This window comes from Ptychodera flava, chromosome 19 (genome assembly GCF_041260155.1).
Source record: "Ptychodera flava strain L36383 chromosome 19, AS_Pfla_20210202, whole genome shotgun sequence".
NCBI classification, from domain to species: Eukaryota; Metazoa; Hemichordata; class Enteropneusta; family Ptychoderidae; genus Ptychodera; species Ptychodera flava.
In genome coordinates, this window is record NC_091946.1 from 13,789,404 (window position 1) to 13,813,104 (window position 23,701).

The 23,701-nt window shown below is 37.9% G+C and overlaps 1 protein-coding gene across 1 annotated transcript in view; it reads left to right on the forward strand.

Annotated features, from left to right (window-relative positions):
* Positions 1–439: 439 nt before the first annotated feature.
* The window catches only part of LOC139118649 (CMP-N-acetylneuraminate-poly-alpha-2,8-sialyltransferase-like), a 30,024-nt gene continuing 6,762 nt past the window's right edge, over positions 440–23,701 (forward strand). Inside the window, exons 1-2 of the mRNA XM_070682070.1 lie at positions 440–947; positions 22,834–23,263. Coding sequence (XP_070538171.1) covers positions 22,866–23,263 — 398 coding nt within the window. The 5' untranslated portion in view covers positions 440–947; positions 22,834–22,865. The remainder of the gene's footprint in view (positions 948–22,833; positions 23,264–23,701) is intronic.

The window sequence follows — 23,701 nt, forward strand, 5'->3', positions numbered from 1 at the left end:
AACATTGCAACATGCTAACATGAAATTAACTCGATTTGCCAAAAACAGATTATCATTACAAGTAACACTGGTTAACTAATTCGTTAAGCGGTGCAGTTTGACTCCAATTTTGCACATGGCCATGCTTACATTTTATTGATGTGACTAATAATTATAAGCTTTTATTAAACTTCTTTAACATGGATTAGTCACATCTGGAGACTGTCACTAAAAGAAAAACTGCCATTGATTGTCATTGATGCCATTAAAGTGTATTGGTGCCACTTTTGTATGGGAAAATATCTTTAATTCAATTCTCGTAATGAACGCAACACTTCTAATCGAATCAATTAACTACACTTTGCTTTCTTTGACTTCAATCACGCTGATAAACAGTCGTTCAACTTCGCGAGAATAACCAGTGTAAATTTGAGGTCTCTTTCGTAGAAGTAAAAAGGTCAACAGGACACCGCACGTCGAACAAACTTGAACTGATCTGTTAGAGAGAGCATCCGAACCGAATTCGGGGGAGGTGGGTTCGAATCCGACATGGGTAATTTCTCAAGCCCAAAAATTTGGAGTGTAGAGACAATCAGATGTAGTCGTGCGATTTTTCTCATAAGTTGATACTATAAATTTCCCCGTTTATCTTATACGGGAGGGCAAAATGCTGTGCTGTAACCTGTGCATAAACTGTGTGTCATGCGGACGGGACGACGGATCTGCGCATGCTCAGGTTGAATTACACCGAGTGATCCCAAGTTTCCGGAAAATTTCAGTGTCTTGCTTTCTACGTTTGTCCTCTGGTGTTGGAAGACACGCGGACGAGGGTTTCGGTTATCATACTAAAGGAAATTGTGAACGTTCGAGGTGATCTACTGCTCGAATAAGACAAGGAGAACCAGTAACCTAGTACAGGACCGGACTCGGAGAAGAGCAGAACAGAACTGTCAAGGTCATCTCAGAAGGTAAAACCCCGTACCATCATTTTCGCAAAATACAACTGCAATGTGCAAATATTATGAAGGAGTTTGGATAAGCATACCTCTTGCTCGCCATATCAAATTCCATCGTTGATAGTTACTCACTAGATGTATCCTTGAGAACTAAATCAGCCTTTGGTTATACAGTGATTAATTTTTAACTTCCGAGCACTTTGAAAATGACCGGTATCCCGTATAGAAGTCAACATCCGGGCCTAAGTTATTTTTACGATACATTTAACACATCCTAAGAGAGGGTTTTTAGCTAAAATGATAACAATTATGTCCGTTAATAGTTTAGTTCGTCATGGAGTTGTGTAAACACAATGAAGGATTTTAAGGACACTGACGAAATTCAGGAACAGTGATTAGTTTTTGAATCAAGTAACGCAAGCATCCGGGTATAGAATGACCAGCATTCACGTGGGTCACTGCATGAGTTGATCGATAAGACACATTTCGTGTCAATATTGAGTCTTATTTCCACCATGTACCAGGACAGACGGCTTTACCTCTTTACCATGCATGCTTTCGTAGCACTTAAAGAAGTCAGACATTTTGAAATGAAACGCCTTACAATTTTTTTCTCTGATCAGAAATGTGTTACTACCCTCCGAGTCAGGTCAGGGAAGAGAACAATGGAAATATCGCCAAAATAGTGGACATTTTGACTCAGTAAAATCTGTTGAATAGTACTATACCTGAGTACATCTGTATGATCGCTGAATAGTAGGATGTATGAAAATGTTGCCGGTAGCCCGAGATCTTTCCGGCCTTTGCTGGAATTAAACAATGCCAGGTAATAATCATTAGGAGGTTATCTCAGGGCCAAGACAGCTGGTTGGAAAATATCAAAGGTCGGAAAAATTGCATGATGAAATGCTAATAAACCTGTGACTTAATATGTAAATTTATTTTGTGTATCAGGCCAGACGAAGTCTACCGACTACACTCTGAAAGACATTTTCAGCGCAATAAATTTATTGATGTAGTCTGCTAAAGACGTTCTGCTCGTCTTGATGACCTACTCTTGTCGATGACACTATTTCGCAGAGTCATGACTGTAGAACCTCGTCTGTTTTCATGAAATTTGGAACTTGTCAGTTTCGTCGGCCTAGGGGTGGGGAGGTGGTTTTTAGCTCACGTGTGTAAACACGTGGGCTAATGTCATAGCGATGTCTGTCTGCCTGTCCGTGTGTGCTTGTGTGTGTGTGTGTTAGTGGTGTGTGTGTGTGTGTGTGTGTGTGTGTGTGTGTCTGTCTGTCTGTCTGTCTGTTTACACAATAAGTCAAAAACACCTGAACGGATTCACGTCAGATTTATACATTGGTATCATATGCTACTTGGAAGAACTGATTAGATTTTGGTTGGTGTGGCTTGCATATTAATGAAGTTATGCAATATCGTTTTTTTTCCCGCACAATGGTTTCCCTATGGAGACAGTAATGACAGTGTAGGCATATATCAAGAAATACTGCAAAAAATTTCTTTTCACAGATGACAATCTCAGAACATTATGATGATACTGTGAGTGTCATGTCCATTATCTTCTCATTTGCATATTTAATGAACTTTTGTTATTAGTGAGATAACTCTGAAACTCCTGCACCAAACTTGATGATACTTGAAACAAATATTGATCTGATATATATCTAATAATACTTAGAAGCATTGGGCAGTGTCAAGTTAATAAATAGCTCATTTGCATATTTTATGAAGTTTTGTAATTAGTCATATAACTTCGATGTAACTGCACCAAATGTGATGAAATCTGCTGCAGATACTGATCCGACTGATATCTAACTGTAGTGTAAAGCATTTAGTAGTGTGAATTAATTAAGGGTTCATTTGCATATTTAATGAACTTTGTAATTAGGTATATAACTCTGAAATTACGGTACCCAAGTCAGTGAAATTGGCTACAGATATTGTTTGATAAATATCTAATTGTACTGAGAAGCATTTGGCAGTGTCAAGTTAACAAATAGGTCATTTGCATATTTTATGAAGTTTTGTAATTAGCGATATAACTCCAAAATAACTGCACCAAATGTGATGAAATCTGCTGCAGATACTGATCCGACAGATATCTAATTGTGGTGTAGAGCATTTAGTTGTGTGAAGTTAATTAAGGGTTCATTTGCATATTTAATGAACTTTGTAATTAGTGATATTACTCCAAAATTACAGCGTTAAATTTGATGAAACTTGCTACAGATGTTGATCTGATAAATATCCAATTGTACTGAGAAGTATTGAGCAGTGTCAAGTTAATAATTAGCTCATTTGCATATTTCATGAAGTCTTATAATTAGTCATATAACTCCGAAATAACTGCATCAAATGTGATGAAAACTGCTGCACATACCGATACGAAAGATATCTAACTGTGTTGTAAAGCATTTAGTAGTGTAAAGTTAATTAAGGGTTCATTTGCATATTTAATAAACTTTGTAATAAGGTATATAACTCTGAATTTCGGCACCAAATATTGTGAAACGTGCTACAGATATTGATTTGATAAATATTTAATTGTGCTATGAATCATTGAGCATTGTCAAATTAATTTAGGGTTTATTTGCATATTAAATAAAGTTTGTAATCAGTGATTAAACTCTAAGAGTACTGTGCGAAGTTGAAAAAAACCTGCTACATATAGTGATAACATATATTTTATTGTTCTGTGAAGCGTTGTACTATTAATGAACCTGTTGTAAAACACGTGAGCATATTCAGTTCATATCTGGTTATTTTTGCGGACATGAAAAGTGGTTGACCCCTCGTTGAAAAAAGACATTTAACACTTGCTGACCCCAGTTTCCAACTTTCGAAAGTAGGATGCATTCAGATGTCCTAGCGGAAAATTGCAGTTCTAGACGTTAAAAGCAGTTTGAGTGTTATAAATAATAATAAAGATTACTTCTCGTATATGTAATAATATCTTTTTTCATGCATCCTGCAATTTTAGACATATAAACGGAACTATCAGGTTAAAGATTAAGGTGAAGTACGACAAATTCATACTAAAATTAAAAGTAATGTCATTTTCATGAAATTTTGCAAATATTTTTTTATTATAGCATCAATTTTAAAAAATGAAATGAAAAGTTGGGGTCAACCAATCCGTTTCCATGAAAATTGGATCTGAATAGAGCTCCCTATAAGATATGGACAAATGCAAATTTCAAAATACAGTTGATTTTAACATTATAAAGTACGGGCAATTTTTTGTGACTTGTGAAGATTTCCATAAATTCAATCATGTTTTCAAATAACTGCTAATACAATATTTCAATGCCGACTACATTCTAAAAAACAAGATATGATATCTGAATGTCAGTATGATAGGGAAATAAAGATTTCATTTTTACCACCGTATACTTTCTACTAATGTCAAATTCTTGGAAACTCATAAATTGTAACACAAGCTTAACTGTACGCTTATTATAAGCAAATAAAAAAAACACAGTGTATCACGCTAATTTTCTAATATATTTAGATTCACCACATGGCGTGATTGAGAAAACTATGCCCCACTATTAACAGATAACAACTAGTTAACAACCTGTATAAAATAAAATGAGTAACCTAGGGGGTCATGTCGGTGTGTGGGTAAAAGGTCAATGAGACCCTTTCAAATAGACAATGAACTGAAATGTCTACATAAAGCTATAGTCATGTCAATTGATGCAGAACAAGTCATTGACAATGACATAGTCCCCACTTGTAATAGGAGTTTTAGTCTTGATTTGCCAGGGAAATGTGGTCATTGAGAAGTATCACTGGAGTGTATATGTTGAGATCTATAGGCACATAGGTCTATGTCGTTGTTCCGAATTTGAAACACTGAGGCATGTCTAAGTTATGGTTCTAAATCGGAAAAAAGATCAGACCTCTAGCTGTATTGGCCAGCCAAGAAATACATATGCGCATAATAATGAGGTACAAGATGTGACATCTTAAGGTCTAATATCCTATCAGAATTGGAGGGTATAGAACTTGTGGTTACTGAGTTAGGCATATATATGTATAATCAAGGTCAAAGGTCATAAGGTCACGAGACATTTTGAAAAAAAATTGTATTGCTAATTAATACCTATATGCCAAAAATCAGACCTGTAGCTCTATTCCCTTGCCCAGGATTAGATATGTGCATAATTAATGAGGTAAAGCGTGTGTTGTCATAAGGTCTCCCATCCTACTAAATATAAAGGACATAGCACTTGTGGTTACGTATTTATCGACATAAACGTATATTTCAGGTCAAAGGTCATCGAGGTCACATGACATTTGGTCAAAAAATTTCTATCCTATAGTTATCCCTATATACCAAAAATCAGACATCCAGCTCTATTGGTTTGCTCAGAATAAGATATACGCATAATTAATGAGGTACAGTATGAAGCATCATAAGGTCTCCCATCATACCATATATGAAGGGTGTAGCACTTGTGGTTACTGAGTTATGGACAAATATGTATATTTGAGGTCAAAGGTCATCGAGGTCATGTGACATTTTGTCAAATAATTGTATTGCTAAGTTATCGCTATATACCAAAAATCAGACCTCTTGCTCTATTGACTCGCCCAAAATAAGATATGCACATAATTAATGAGGTACAATATGTGGCGTCATAAGGTGTCCCATCATACCATATATGAAGGGTGTAGCACTTGTGGTTACTGAGTTATGGACAATATGTATATTTGAGGTCAAAGGTCATCGAGGTCATTTGACATTTTGTCAAAATAATTGTATTGCTAAGTTATCGCTATATACCAAAATCAGACCTCTGCTCTATTGGCTTGCTCAAAATTAGATATGCACATAATTAATAAGGTACAATATGTGGCGTCATAAGCTGTCCAATCATACCATACATGAAGTAGTAGCAGTTGTGGTTACTGAGTTATGGACAAATATGTATATTTGAGTTTAAAGGTCACCGAGGTCACATGACATTTTGTCAAAAAAATTGTATTGCTAAGTTATCCCTATATACCAAAAATCAGACCTCTAGCTCTATTGGCTCGCTCAAAATTAGATATGCACATATTAATGAGGTACAATATGTGGCGTCATAAACCGTCCCATCATACCATACATGAAGGTGTAGCACTTGTGGTTACTGAGTTATTGACAAATATGTATATTTGAGGTCAAAGGTCACTGAGGTCACGTGACATTTTGTCAAAAAAAATTGTATTGCTTAGTGATCCCATTATACCAAAAATCAGACCTCAAGCTCTATAAGCTCGCTCAAAATTAGATATGTGCATAATTAATGAGGTACAATATGTGGCGTCATAAGCTGTCCCATCATACCATATATGAAGGGTGTAGCACTTGTGGTTACCGACTTACGGACATATAGATATATTTGAGGTCACAGATCACCAAGGTCACGTGACATTTTGTCAAAATATCTGAGATATCTGCGTGAACGGATGGACTCACGGATGGACTCACGGATGGACATGACCCAACTATAAGCCCCCTGACTTCATCCGTGGGGACTAAAAGCTGTGTCACTGCATCCTTTTTGCAATATGAACACGATAGTCGATTTGAAATTTCATGAACCTAGAAATGTTCTATCCTATGAAGCTTTTTGTTGATTTGCATTCATATGGATGCATAAAGCAATTTAAGCTTGGTTGCCCAAAAATTAATGTTGGGCAACTCTCGTAATTTGCATAATCCAAGATGGCCGCCAAATCATCTGTAAAATTCAACCATGGACCTACAAATGTTCTTTCCAATGAAGTTTTTCGTTGATTTGCATTCATATGGGTACCTAAAGCAAATTTAGCTTCATTGCTGAAAAATTTATGTAAGCAAGTCTCTTAATTTGCATAATCCAAGATGGCCGCCAAATATTATCTAAAATTAAACTTCGACCCATAAATGTTCTTTTCTATAATTTTTTTTGATGATTTGCGTTCACATTGGTACCTGATGCAATATTAGCTTAGTTGCAAGTTTTGTGGGCAATTTGCTAATTTGTATAATCCAACATGGCCACGATATTATCTCTAAAATTGAACTTTTTACTAAATTGTCTTTAAATAATATGCAATTCTTCTTTTTTAGGGTATTCATGGGTCTCGAACCATTTCTGATATTAATTTTTCAGTTGCAGCTCAAGTTCACGTGCTTAAGGTCAAGACACGGTAAATTGGACCTATTGATGGACAACAAATAGGATACTTCATTGAAAAGGCAATAACAATATACAGAAAGGATTGTACGAATTCGTGTAATGCCAACGTTTTTTCCAATAGGCCTCTTTTGAATAAACGTAAGCCCACTCACGATTGCAGTGTTATATCTACAAATCAGCTCTACTGGTTTTATGAGATTGCAGTACAATCAAAACACACATGCGTATAGACATACAGGAACTTCTACGCTTGTCACCGCATATGGTTTTGTTTATACCGCTGTCTGTTCGAATTCCAGATTATTAAGCCTTTTGTACAATATGTTTTCCGGATTTGAGATGACTGACACATTATCTGGTGCTGGGAAGTGCCTCCTCCCGACCTGTGGCAGATCTGGACAACTTAAAACGTTCAAGCTGCAGGGTGTAGAACGACTTAAAGTTGTGCAGTAGAAAGGCATAATGATGAAACCCGTAACATAATACAGGCTATTTTGGATTCACAAGGAGAGGATGCATTTGTAGAAGTTCATCAAGGCTGTTACCATTCATTCACTTCCAAATACCATATCTAAAAAGTTGTTGATATGAAGAGGAAGGAGAGTTCAATAGACAGTGATAAGCCCCTACCGCGAGAATAAACGATCACAAGTTAGAGAGTTCAATTTTAAAAAGCAATGTTTGTTTTGTGGTGCAGCTTGTGAGCCCATTGATCCAAAACATCCTGATAGGTGGGACAAAGTGGTACAGTGTGAAAGAATAGGTGTTAAGGATGCTCCTCCTTTTAAGGCTATTGCATTACAGTATTGTGATGATAGAATGATTCATGGAGTCGAGAGGATGCTATGCGTTGTCATGGTGTACATGACTTATTAGCAGCTGAGGCATAGTTTTGATTTTTCCATTTTCCAAATGGTTGCCGTGAGACACATGCCATGGCAACAGAATTTCATATGCATCCAGCTGGGATTATTGAGACTGAGAGTACTCAGCCTGGACTCAGTACACTTTTAATCCCTCGCCTTACACCTAAGCAAGCCAAGTCTGTTGGCAAAGGCAATAACACTTTTACACTACACTGGCCCTAAGAAGGTAATTCCTCCTGCAGTATTAACTGATAACGTGACCACCGGAATCAGTTTTAAGGAAGTACAAGGTCGCTGGGCCAGTCTCGTAGCTGCACAAGAGAAGGACACACAATGGCTCAACAGTCTACACCATGGACAAGATGCTATGGATTGGAATTGTTTCAACAATCAGCTGGCCAGGAGCAATGGCGTACTTGTATTTGCTGGTTGACACCAGCAAATCAAAATTGTCATACCAGCCAAATATGGGTCCAATTGTTCGAGTAAGCCCCATCATCCTGTGAAGCATGACAGCATTATCACCAACATATTTTGCGGAAACGCAGTACCTCATTATATGACACAGTGTATCCATGTTCATTTAATATATGAATGAGATCACTGCTACCAACTTTGAGGTGTAGTTTGACACCCAAACCAAAAGTTGTTTGGTTTCGTGTATTGGTGATGTGATATTGTATGGACTGTGATAAACTCAGAGATGCTTTTGTGATCTTGCCCTTTAGATACAAGCTTTGAGACAAGCCTATAAGCAGTGTTGTGCTTGTGTGTTGTTTTGGCAGAGGTAGAATCACCAAGATCATAGTTTCCGTTGCTGACTGGACTATCACGCGCCTCTGTTGTGATCTTTCGCACCAATGCATCCTCATTTATTCATCCACAGTTTCTACTTTTACAAACTTTAAAATTCTGCCAAGAAACTAGCGGAAACCAACAATAGATGCACAACCTTCAGAGCTAAGTACTACCACATCAGTTCCAAAATAAGAAACAAGCTTTGTACACTGCAAATTTTTCTGGTTTGCCGGCCAGCTAAATTCAAGCCAAAAATAAACCGGCTTGTTTGTCAGTAAACGGATTGTTTCGAGTTGTGAATTTTGGCTTATATTTGGCTTTCTGGCATGCCAAGTCTGGTTTCTGTGCATGCCAGTTTGGGTTTTGATACGGCATATATACATGCCAAGTGCAGATCACTTCAGCTTGCCAGTAAGCCAGTTAGTACTAAAGAATGCTTTACAGGCAATCCACTATTATATGAACTAGGCTTGCTAGCAAGCCATGTTTAAGATACTGTGGCTTGCCCATATACCAGATAATGCTGAACAGTAGCTTATTTTTAAACCAATACCACACTTCCATGGATCAATACAATAGTAAGCCAATTCTGGTTCCATCTGGTTTGAAGATAAGCCAATATTACTGCAATGTGGCTCACAAACCAACCAATTTCTGACTAATTCTGGTTTACAGGCAAACCACTGTAAGGATTCCTCTGGTTTACCAACAAGCCATTACAAGCTGGCTTGCAGGCATGCCAATCTATGGCTTTTTGTAGGGCTTGCTGACAAACCAGTTCAATATTAGCCATATTTCCGGGGGGGGGGGGGGATAATTATTTCTGACCATCCTTCAAATTTAAATTGGATGTCTTCAAATTTTGTAGACACAGAGGAGGATTATCATCCCATGGAATGGCCTATTGGGTCCTCTATGTGATGGAGCTACACAAAGCAGGACTGTAAAATATCTGAAACACAAACAACAGCTGAAATAGTTAGAAATCCTGCAAGCTACATTAAAAAAAACAACAACAATCATCAAAATGAATTTCAGACTAACATTTATTGCAATTTACAAGAAATGAAACAGTCTTTGTTGCAACATAATTGAATCTAATACTTACAAGGGAATACTAAAAATGACATTCTTATGAATGCTACTTGTAAAATCATACTGATAACATCATTTAATGCATCTGATGCAAAATGCTAGCTGTTTCACTGGGAAATCCCCTGTACACTGCAGACCACTCATAATTGTCAGCCCATTTACTTCTCATCCCAGCTTTGTCAAGCCAGAAGTACTCTACAAATTGAAATGTTCCTCTCACACATCTGATGTAATCAAAGTTTGAAACCCTACATAACTAAGCAAACCTAGCACAACATTGTCTCTTTCCATGCTGCAGAATATAACACCTTCAAGAAACAACACAAACTGTTTCCTCCTTTATAGACAAGCACACCTAAACAGGGCTGCTGCTTTGCATCTCGTCCAGAGAATCTGAGTTTCCAGCATCCTGCAATATAAAAGATGCAAACATTCAAACTAGATGAGCTCCTGGTAAAACACTCAGTGCCCAGCTACTTGTACAATGAGGGCAAGGCCTAGAAACTGGTATGTTTAGGGAATTTGTACAAGTGTATATCAGTCATGTTCTTAAACACATATTTGACTGCAGGAACACAATTTTCAAGTCTTTCTTGGTGCATCAATAATCTGACATGACTGCTCAGGGCAAGTCTCTCAGTATGACAAAGATAGCTCTTACAAGTTACTGTCAATGTCATAGGCTTGCTGCAACAGTGCACCGGCAAAAAGTGTGTGAAACTACGGAGTGAATTTCACGATAATGAATTTCAATTCAAGAATATCAAAATGATTATTACAAGACAAGATATATCAGAGTCACAGTGCAATGTCCTTTTGAGACTTGCAAAGAAGTTAGTAGACCTTTGAGAAAGCATTTTATCACTCTGGCTATGCAACCCTCATCATTGATGATATACTTCACATGTATGTAGTTTGAAATAAGTAAATGAGGCTCCATTAACTGTAACTTTTGTCTACTTCTTCAGTATTTCAGTACTGTTTATCAACTACAATTTCTTGGTCTACTTTCCACAGCATACTAAAATGCCAAGTTTTATAGCCTGTATATTTGATCATTTTTATAATTGACTAATGAAGTCTTGTACGGCCCTAAATGAAATTTTCAACAATAACAATGCTACATGTACATATTGTATTGAGTAGCTAAACATTGGGATTTCATCATGCTTCAATGACTTGAATGGGAAACTGCAGTTGATAAGCAGAATAATTGTACTGGACTGTTCACACACTAGGTACATGGATGTAAATGCAGCTGTGCTAGTTATTTTTTCTGACTATGCTATACTGGGGATATTATTTTAATAGCTGGTAGTCTCTGTTGCTTCTCAGGGCTTGTACAGCTGTGTGTACATCCCTGAACCAGCCCTCTGAAGGTAACAGGGTTGTATGAATATTCAAGTGTAGTGTTACACAATGTCCATACACTGAATCTGACAGTAATCAAATCCAGCATGTTGAAAGCTCAATCAGCTGTAACTTTTAGCAATTTCCAAGTAATTTTATTTTATGCAAAAAAACTGCAGTTTCTTGTTCTACTTCTTAAGGCATGATGAGTGTCAAAAATACCTTATCAACCCAGTTCATATGTGCATATTTAGCATTGTTACTGTTGAAAATCAAATTTCAGTCTGGAATACACCCTTTGCGCCTGTCCTGAGGGGACATGGAACTATGGGAAAATACTAACCGGACGTGCGGTAAAACATATGACCTATACTTTAACATGGAAAGGTGCAATTTTCGAGTTGAAAAAGTGAAATACGAAGTGAATATTTATGCTACAACAAGAAAACACTAGTGGTGCATGGAACTAGCTTAGGTAAGTGTTTGTGTGCATTGTTTAGCAAGGTAATATTTTATAACTGTAGATATCGGTGATTTTTGGCATGCGAAGCGGGCGAGTTGTAGACTTTCATTTCACTATGTACAATGTATGACGGCGTAACATGGCCAGTATGTCAAAATCTTCAGAATTAAGGGTAAAAATTCAAAATTTTAACGAATTCATACTTTGTTGACTTATGTTTTCATTGCTGTGTTTTTATTTTTGAAATATTTGAAAAAAAAAGAACATTCACGTAAATTTGTTTCCGCTGAGCTACTACGGGTCCCTTAGGTTCGGGAAGCGCACTGTCATCATACCGGCGCTACTGTCAGCAGGGCCATGTGACACAGTTTGCGTCACCCAATCTCGTATCGAGTCTACAACTTGGCCGCATCGCAGGCTGAAAATCGCCGATATCTACAGTTATAAAATAATACGGAGCTCAACAATGCACATGAACACTTACCAGAGCTAGTCCCATGCACCATTAGGTTTTTCTTGTTGTAGCATAAATATGCATTTCATATTTCACTCACTTTTTCCGCTCGAAAATTGCACCGTTCTGTGTTAAAGTATAGAAATCGTCATATGTTTTACCACACTTCCGTTTAGTATTTTCCCCTAGTTCCATGCCCCTGGCGACAGGCGCAAAGGCTATATAGAACTCATTTGTCAACAACAACAACAATGGTTGTTAAACATGTACACAGTACACTGTCAAGCAGAATATTGGTATTCATGAGACTGTTATATAGCTATCAAAACTGCAGTTTGTACACACAACAATGAAGATTCAAAATTGCTAAAATTTACAGCCAATGTGCCTTTACTAATTTGAACAGAATTATGGTAACAAATTTTTTCAACAAGCAATACTTACGTCAAAACCATAACCATTTGTCCAACTGCAGTTTTTCCACAAAAGACACTCTTGAGAACCGAGAAGTTTGATGCCTGTTTAACAATCAGGAAAATGGTAAATTATGTCAATTCTATTCTACTTCTATACATCAGACTAAGATTCAATATCATAAACTAGGTGCATGCAAGTGCCTCCCCTCATGTGATTGATTATTATACACCTGCTTCTGTAACCTATTGAGTTTCGTTGTACAGTAAGTTTCAGTATCAGAGGATGCAGAGTCAAATAACTTTGTGGCGAAGTACAATAACATTTGGTGTCATTGGACGCTATTTGACATTTGCTCTCAAAAAACCTTACGTCAGTGCAGGGAAAAAGGAGAGATGATTTTAAATTTTTAACAAAAAGTATACTTCTAAACATTCAGTACTTCACAACGTTACTAGTGGTGAATCAAACCCTGTGAATTAGAGTTAAATTATGCTGCTGACCTACAATTTCTATCATGTACACTGTGCTGCGCAGGTTTGAGTTTAGTTGACACGCTGAATGTGTTCTCAGTTTGCTTGCAATCGCCTGGTGAAGTATGTGACGGGCATCCCAAAAACACTTTGACTTTTTTTGCGGAAAAATTGGACCAAAAAAGGTGTATAATAATAATGCTATTCACAAAATACCGAGATTTATGTCCTTGTACATCGTACGCTTTAGCATTGTCCGAGAGGCGTAGCATCGAGGACAATACCTCCGCTGCACTATGTACTCGGACATAAATCCCAGAATTTTGTGAACAACCTTAAATTACAATAATAAGTGTAATGCTTATCATGTATGTTGTGTGACTACGACAAAGATATGTCACAGATATGTAATAACAGCTGAAATTTGAACAAAACCCACATTGTTAGAGTAATATGTGGAAATATGAGGAACATTCACGCCTAACATGATTATTATCGCTGCACACAACGATATTTGATCACCTTTTATACCCACTTTCTGAGTTCCACCATATCTGAGGGCAGAGTCTTCATTCTGTTTCCACATTGTGCTCAGAGAATCCATTGTTAATTTGTGGAGCTGAAGGCATTTTCTGTATCAAGTATATCATGTCCTGGACAATCTGTTGAAAAAGAAACAAATAATTATCTATTACCGGTAAGTGGAAGTCAATGGTCAACATTTGTACATGAAGTTATTTGCTGAAAATGAATCACTTTAGTATGTACCTGTCTTGAATGACAAGATGGCTCACAAGATTTGTGTAAGCAATGATGTTGAAGGACCACAGTTAAAATCAAGCTTTGGAAACATAAAGTTGTCTTGAATAACAGAATCAACCATTACGTCATTTCAGACAAATGATTTGTGAGGTATGTTTGTCTGTATTAAATCATCTAAGTTGCCAGGTCGAGGTTATTATCAACATAACCAAGAAATATCACTCATGAAACAGTCTAGTTTTGTTATTGAAAGAATGGTATGAGGATATCTGCATCTACACCATGGCAAGTCAGTTTGCCGTCATGAAAGCCATACAAACACCGTATAAAAGGGACACACACACATCAGGCCCATTGTTACATCCTTGGCAATCATCATTGATATGAATATATGCACTAGCTGCAAAATTTGAAGCGCTACGGTGAGGCGGTTGGGGAGTTTTGGTTTTTGTGACCTCACTCACCAGTAGCACTACAATGCCGACGGCCGTGTGTAGAGTTCCACCACATACATGAAATAAGCACATCCCACTGGACGAGGCGTGTTGATGTGAAATGCTACATATTTGCTGAATTTGGTCGTACCGATTTATCACTACTGAAGACAAACACTACACAACACTAACCTTGTCGTTTATGGGGTTTGGAATTTGTTCAAACATGTCGATCGCGTTCCATAAACCATGGATGTAAATTTTTTTTACATCCATGCATAAACATTGACTGAGCGTAGGGCATCCGTGTTTCACTGAGCCGCCTGTACCGGAAGTTGAATGGCGGCTCCCAGAAATGTTTTCGGAACGCGATCGAAGTGTTTGAACAAATTCAAGCCCGGTTTAAATTAATGACTTTGCACATCTTACACGGAATATAACACGGAATAAAGCTTACTTGCCTCAAATTCCAAAGACGTCGGTTCTTTCTTTCTACCTCCATGTACAGATCTAGCGGGACTGTGCTCCATCGAGTGACTCGATGCAGGTAACTGGTCGTTTCGGCACCAAGTCGTTTCGGCCCAAGTCGTTTCGGCCTCACAATTTCCGTCCCAAAGTCATTTCGGCACCGCAACCCAAGACGTTTCGGCATCCCTGTTTCGATTTGTTTTCAAACTATTTTAGTAATTGACTGACCAGTCATATTCGTAAGCGTGACCTTTGCGTTCTGACCAGTACTTTTCTGTGCATTTGTGTGACATTTGCCGTGCTGTTTTGGCACCGCTTTCAAACATTTGCCGTGTCGGCGGCTATCGCTATCGATAAACTTGTGTCACAGATTTAAAAACGATATGAAGTTTTTTTTCTTACCATGCTTACGGTCTCTTACTATGTTCTCACGAAGTGAAGCATAATGTACATGAATGTTATTTGACACTACTTTTTTAGTGCTTTGATGTGCAACATTACACTCCAGCACTAGTTCCCTCAAATAGCCCTGAGCAGTGCCGAAACGTCTTGGGTCGCGGTGCCGAAACGACTTGGGGCCTGAAATCGGGAGGCCGAAACGTCTTGGGCCGAAACGACTTGGTGCCGAAACGTCTAGAAACCCTCGATGCATGGTTGAACGAATGAACACAAATACATGTAGTTTCGCTGTACATAACATGTTCTTCCAAAGTCATATTTCGTCGGTGATGGAAGCCATTGCTGTCGACTGTTATATGGGAAATTTTGGAAGTAAACTGACGGGGACTTCCGTAGTTCGGAAAGGACTTCGGAAAGGTTGGACGATCGTAGACTGCGTAGAGTACTGTCTCGGCTGCACTGCATCTCGGCTGTGGCTTGGCGCGCAGACAGAGGAATTCATACGCCACTCCCTTTGAAGTGAAGGGGTGAGGATTCCACTAGCCAGCGGTCACTTTAAGAGTACGATCAATCAGCAAGTACAATAATTCTTACATAGTATCTACAACGAAGTTCACATTGACTCGGGGAATCATTGTGTAAAATTGAACTATGTTAAAGCGTAATGTTACAAAGGGTGAACCATGGGTCAAAGGTTACGTAATGACCGCGACCGTTGACTTTATTGAAACACGTCACGCGTGGACACACGTATACGTAACGCTCTAAATTATCATCAGCGGTGATCTGGCTTGCATATTTTTGGCACGTCATGAGCCATAAATTATTGTGGTTTTTACTTTCGTTGTTCTCGCGGGAAATGCAGACAATCCGACCTATAGGCCCAACATTTATTTTTGCATGTTAATGAAAGAAAAATGACGTCATTTGCGATCAACACTATTCAGTATTGTCAATTAATTCCTTCAATTATTGTTTTGATATTTATGTACCCGCATACTTGAAGCAAGTTCATATCTTATGTTCAATTGAAAACATCCCAAAATTGTACAATACGACAAAATTAAAGCTAATCAATCTGTCGCACTGAATGCAGGCATTGATGCGCACCGTCCTCGCTGTTATCAATGTAGTGACGTGATGTACGATTCTGGTTTAGATATTAACCAGTGACTGTCATGACAATGGCTTGAAAACAGGCCGATTAATTTCAAGTGCATGGATGGTTTAAACTTAAACCATGCTCACAAAGTTGCTACTTGTGGTTGTTTAAAGATGAGCCAATGAATTTGTCGGTATATAAGCAAACCAACGATGCCAGTGGCTCAAATTTAAACCAATGAGATTAGACTATGAAAGGCTTAAAAAGAAGCCATTCGGCTTAAATTTATGCCATGACGGGCTTGATAATAAGCCACCCATGTATTGGTATGAATACATGCCATTCATACTCTTTATGTGGTGGCGTGACTGCAAACCAAAAAATCTTAGTGGATTGCGGGCAAACCGAAATATTTCAAACTGGTTCACCCGCAAGCCACATACAAACCAAGTGGTTATATTTCAAGCCAGAAGAATTTGCAGTGTAAACATTTGCTTTCGTGTCAACTGACCACCATAACTAAGATACTTATCAGACAATTCAAGGGATGTCCAAGTACATAATTTTCTATTTATGTACATCTCATATATAAGCCCTTTCAAAGCGGCATCATCAACATAGGGCTTTGGTCAGCATACAGGAATTTTCCTGGATTCATCGTAACAACGTACGAGATACTGTGCCCCGGCTGCTAATAAGTCATGTACACCATGACAACGCATAGCATCCTCTCGACTCAATGAATCATTCTATCATCACAATACTGTAATGCAATAGCCTTAAAAGGAGAACATCCTTAACACCTATTCTTTCACACTGTACCACTCTGTCCCACCTATCAGGATGTTTTGGATCAATGGGCTCACAAGCTGCACCACAAAACAAACATTGCTTTTTAAAAATGAACTCTCTAACTTGTGATCGTTTATTCTCGCGGTAGGGGCTTATCACTGTCTATTGAACTCTCCTTCCTCTTCATATCAACAACTTTTTTGTATGGTATTTGGGAGTGAGTGAACAGTGACAGCCTTGATGAACTTCTACAAATGCATCCTCTCCTTGTGAATCCAAAATAGCCTGTATTATGTTACGGGTTTCATCATTATGCCTTTCTACTGCACAACTTTAAGTCGTTCTACACCCTGCAGCTTGAACTTTTTAAGTTGTCCAGATCTGCTACAGGTCGGGAGGAGGCACTTCCCAGCACCAGATAATGTGTCAGTCATCTCAAATCCTGGAAAACATATTGTACAAAAGGCTTATAATCTGGAATTCGAATAGACAGTGATATAAACAAAACCATAAGCTTATGCAGTGACAAGCGTAGAAGTTCCTGTATGTCTATACGCATGTGTGTTTTGATTGTACTGAAATCTCATAATATCAGTGGAGCTGATGTGTAGAGATATAACACTGCAATCGTGAGTGGGCTTACGTTTATTCAAAGTAGGCCTATGGGAAAAAACGTTGGCATAACACGAATTCGTACAATCCTTTCTGTATATTGTTATTGCCTTTTCAATGAAGTATCTATTTGTTGTCCATCAATAGGTCCAATTTACCGTGTCTTGACCTTAAGCACGTGAACTTGAGCTGCAATTGAAAAATTTCCAGACCCATGGATGCCCTAAAAACGACAAATTGCATATTATTTAGGGACAATTTAGTAAAAAGTTCAATTTTAGAGATAATATCGCGGCCATTTGGATTATGCAAATTACGTTAATTGCCCACATAACTTGCAACTAAGCTAATATTACATCATGTACCAATGTGAACGCAAATCATCAAACAAAAATTACAGAAAACAACATTTAGGGGTCAAAGTTTAATTTTAGATAATATTTGGCGGCCATCTTGGATTATGCAAATTAAGAGAATTGTGTAACATAATTTTTTCAGCAATGAAGCTAAATTTGCTTTAGGTACCCATCAACGAAAAACTTCATTGGAAGGAACATTTGTAGGTCCATGGTTGAATGTTACAGATGATTTGGCGGCCATCTTGGATTATGCAAATTACGAGAGTTGCCCAATACTAATTTTTGTGGGCAACCAAGCTAAAATTGTTTCAGGTACCCAAATGAATGCAAATAAACAAAAAAACTTCATAGGAAAGAACATTTCTAGGTTCACCATTGGAGGTATACGAGTGTCAAATCGACTACGATGAGAAACTAAATTTGTATTTTTCTTGGCCTTATGCATGGGAGTCTATGGACTGCCTTATACATGGGAGTCTATGGACTGCCTTATACATGGGAGTCTATGGAGACTGCCTTATACATGGGAGTCTATGGAGGTGAAAACTAAAAAGTCCTCTAACACGGCCAAATTTGATCACATTGTGAACAAATCGACTTGCATCTGTATGGGGTAGGGTGCTATCCTTGTGCAAAGTTTGAAAGAAATTGACCTGGGCATGTCTGAGATATCTGCATGAACGGACGGACGCACGGACGCACGGACGCACGCACGGACGGACATGACCAAACCTTTAAGTCCCCCCGGACGGTGTCCGTGGGGACTAATAAAACCAAATGAGACCCCCTCTCAATTGCATAACTGTTAGTCTAAAGATTGTACTTGCGGTAAGCACGGGCCCCTTTTGAATTCAGCGCAGTTATACGTAACCTTTTTACCTAAAGTTAGTTGTGGCATAGACACCACTTTCTATGGTTGCGGGGAGTCAACAATCTGAAGGGACTGCAAATTTATATCACTGAGGCTCTTTTAAAGCCTCGACCTTCAGATTCCTATATCAGGCCCTATTTAAATTCCGTTCAGTCTGATCTTCACCATGATGGCCGTCTTAACCAGGAAGCTTTATTACTACCTAGTACATGTAGTTGGAATTCTGGATCAAGTAAACGCTTGCTATCATATCTCTGTGTGGTTAATCAGCCTGTGTTGGCTTCACTGAAGATAACGGAAAAGTAAACATAAATCGTTCTCAGTCCCTAACAATAGGAAGCGTGAACAGGAATTCCTGATAAGCATAAGTTACAAAAATAGAAATACGGTGCTGTCATGTGCAGCTGCTGCTTGTGTCGAATGAACAACTCTGCGGACTCGTTGATGAGAAACATCAGAAAACAGTTGAAAATTAAATATATTCAATAAAGCAATAAGCTCATATATATAAATATTGTATTAAAATGATAGACTTTTGGGTATGTTTTACACTAGTACAGAAATTTGCGAGAAATTTGCGAGAAATGGACACTTTCTCGCTGTATTGCGAGAAGTAAGCGAGAATACACACTTTCTCGCGATCAAGCTGCGAGAACTGTGCTTTCTCGCATGCATCTGCGAGAAATTGAATTCTCGCAATCAATCAGCGAGAACTATGTTTTCTCGCTCTGCATCTGCGAGAAATTGTGAAATTTTTGTGAAATACTTACACAGAAGAATACAATTTCTCGCAGATGCAGAGCGAGAAAACAAATTTCTCGCTGATTGATTGCGAGAATTCAGTTTCTCGCAGATGCTGAGCGAGAAAACACAGTTCTTGCAAGCTGATTGCGAGAAAATTAAATTCTCGCTAAGTTATTGCGAGAAAGTTATATATTCTCGCTTACTTCTCGCAAAAAGCGAGAAAGTCCATTTCTCGCAAATTTCTCGAAAATTTCTGTACTAGTGTTAGCAGCACATTGAATGCATATAGCGAGAGTGTATCGTTCAGGTTCTTCTTTGTTGATTGCTAACTACATTTAAACAATATAATTAATGACGTCATGGAGTTAATGTAAAATTAATGATAGAGGACTGCTCTGGTAAAAATAATCATCTAGCCTACTTCTGAAGTATTTTGTACTTGATTCGACACACTGGAGACGATTCTCAGTTTACAACGAGGTATATCAAAACGAACTGTGCCATTAAATGCCAAGTGCCGAATTGCGTTTAGAAATGTCAGAATTTGTCCACCACTGCCTTTGAAAGGCCAAGCTAGTCGTATCTGCAAACAACATGATAATGGTGTGTGTATTTGATCAAATAGAGCTTTACAAGTGTATTTACTCCCTGTAACCAATTTACTCACTGGCAATTCTGTACATTAGTTGCCCAATGGCGGACGCCACATTGTTGTCTGGGCTACATCATATTTATTGAATATATGATAAGATAGACAGTAAATGATATTCCCTTTAATTGACCTTACAAAAAATGGAAATAGCAGCATCGAGGGGAGTCAAATTAAGTAATATAGCAGTATGTGTCAATTCCATTGTTTATTAAATGGAAAAATGGCTCCATCCATCCATCAGGTCAATTTCAGTAAGATGATTTAACGACTTGTTCAGGTCATTTTCATCGCTATTTGCTTCAAAATCCATTGCAAGACGTCGCTGAACGGAGACTAACACTGTGTGCTGGTTTTAAAGGTTTTGACCCTTGTCACAGGTAGTTAAGTTTAGGCTAAACGTTGAGGGCAGGCCTAACCACACTTTTTGAAAGTCCAGTCTGGCTTGATAATCAGTCATGTAATCAGAATACTCTTGCTATCTTTTCCTGCTGGTCTGTTATCCTTGTAGTATGGAAAGCCCTCACTGTTTTCGGGAGCTATTTCAGTGTATGATGTGTATTTACATTATGGCGATACCAAAAACACTTTGGCGAGGTTCATTTATGTAGTTGTAATATCATTGACATTATGATTCGCATTTACATCATGATGATGCACATTTACTTTATAATCATGCCCATTTACTTTGTGAAAATATCATTCATATTATGATGATGCTCATCTGCATAATGATGGTGATGACTTACATTATGATAATGCCATTCACATTCTGAAAATTCTCATTCATTTTATGACGATGCTCGTTTACATCTTGATGGTTCCCATGTACATCTTGAAGATGCCCATGTATATTATGATGATGCTCATTATCTTTATGATTACGCTCATTTCTATCATGGTGATACCATGTATAATTTGATGACGCTAATTGACATCATGATAACATATTGACGATCCGAGTGAACTTTATGATGATCCCCATTCACATCATTATGATGCCCATTAACATTATGATGATGCTCATTTACATAATGATGACAAACGGTAACATTATAAAGACACCCCTAAGTTACGATGATGCTAATTTATATTTTGATGATATTGATTTACTTGCTGATGGTCATATGTTTTGGAAGGTGCCCATTTAGTTTGTGATGCTATATAAACTGAGTCTCCGGGGTAGCACTTATGTTTTAGCAAGTAATAATTACAGTCAATCCACAACATTACGATTTTAAAGCCTCTCTTTGATGAACAGGAGCTACTTTCAAACTTAACGTGTGGCAATAAAAAAAAACATTCCATTGACTGATGAAGGTACCCCCATATCGGTCCCGGAACACCGTCAGAACGAATCGGAAACATAAAAACGTTTTCCAGGGACCCAGGTCCCATGACCAGGGTCAAAGGCCGAAGCTCTGTCGATTTCCCGGTGTCTCGCCATTTTTCTCGTTATCATTAAAGGTATCACTGACAAAGGTAGAACCGATGCGTGAAGTTGCCCTCATTTTCTTCATATTATTACCGTAACATTAAAATGTTGCAGTATTCACAGGAGTCCTCTCACATTGCACATTTCAAGTTCAAATATGCCACTAACCCTACATACAATATGTTTTCAGAAAGCTGAATATTTGTATAGTTACCCTTTAAGCAAAAAAATGATTGCCTATATTAAACTAGAAATGATTATTGACTTTGCTGAAAGCTCATGAATTTGTATTCTTTCACTTACTAAACATAACATCAACAGGTTATGTAAGATTCTGAATATTATACATGAGCACACGTGAAAAATAATGATTTCAATTTTCATATCGATGCAAATTATGGGTAGAAATTAGGTATCAGAGAAATGAGATTCATTAATTTAAATCTAAAAACTCGTAAAATTCAATACTCACATCTCAAAACGACTTTAAGAACACTTTTTACTCGTTAAAAAGCCAAGGTGAAATATTGTTTGTTTTTTTGTTTTGGTCACAAATCGGGAACATATCGCATTTACAGCTGACGAGTACCATGACTTTCAAGGTACACACATGTTGCACATCTTCCTCTATATCACCTTACATGACATTACTTGAATTCAAAGCTATGTGGAAAAATAAGTTGTCTACGATATGCTTGTCCCCCTACTCCAAACACGCTGTGGTCAATCAGATTCAAATTGGTATTTACCTCTTGCCTATGTGTAATTGATTATCAATCAATCAATGCAGATAAATTAAATATTAAATGGCATTTGCCATTTGATAATAGTTATATTAATTTTGGTGATATTTTCGGTGACGTTATAATATACTATGGTAAGCCTTCAAAGATAATTTATCATGAAGCAAAGAAGACATTGTTAGTTGTTTGCACATTGTCGGTGATTGAAAATGTCGCTTCGATTGATTTCATTGTGCGACACTTTGTTCTGTATATGGCCACAATTTCACTTTAAATCGGTCTTTTCAAGTGTTATGCAATCCGTTCAACCAAGAACATACCTACCTTCATCACTGAAAACCGTTGACATCGTTATTATAATCGCTAATTCTCTCTCTCTCTCTCTCTCTCTCTCTCTCTCTCTCTCTCTCTCTCTCTCTCTCAGAAGTGTGATAAGAGTGTCGTCAATTTCGCATCATGAAAAGTCGGAAGATAATGATATCTTTGCTTGTCATTGCTGGATTAGCAAATTTCACAATATTACTTATTTCAGTCGGTTCTAAGTTGAAAGTAGCAACAAGAAACAAATATTATATTTTGTCGCCGGTAGAAAGTTATCTCATGAACTTTACACCCGTGATTCGAGCAGGAGGTGTAAAACGTAGTTGTAATGTTTCTACCCATATTGAACATTGCACCTTACTGACGACAAACCCAAGTGCCGCGGAGAATAATGGGAGTGAAAAAGAGGCACGCCCAAACGAAAAACAAGTCAATGATACCCGTGAATCGGGGACCTCTGTTAATGTGGTGGATAAATTTCGAAGCATTAACTCAAATTGGACTTTTAATACCGAACAGGCAAATAAATTACGGTAAGTCAATATTTTTTTGAACTCAAGTTCAACTTATGATCTTGATAAGGCAAGAGCTCCGCCGAATGTACCAGGCCGGGGTGCCTATGAAGAGAATCGTAGGTTTCGAAACACTTACAGCATTTGGTTGGTGGCAATAACTTAGCAGTAGGAACACAACTTTATGTCATACGTATTTCTCTGCTCCTCCTAGATCCTCTGTCTTGAGACTCGACAAATTGTAAATTAAATATGCAAGAGAGACCATGCTTACAGTGCGTGAAATTGCGTTCCTAAAATTATGGAAAGTGCTAGCCATGATACTAATAATATTCTGCCTTATCAGAATTCTGCCGTATCAGAATCGGAGAAGCTGACTCGGCGAAGCGAAGTCAACTGCAAACTCACACATTAGGGTATCCATCGAAGGGCCAGACATGATGACATTTGTAAATGAAA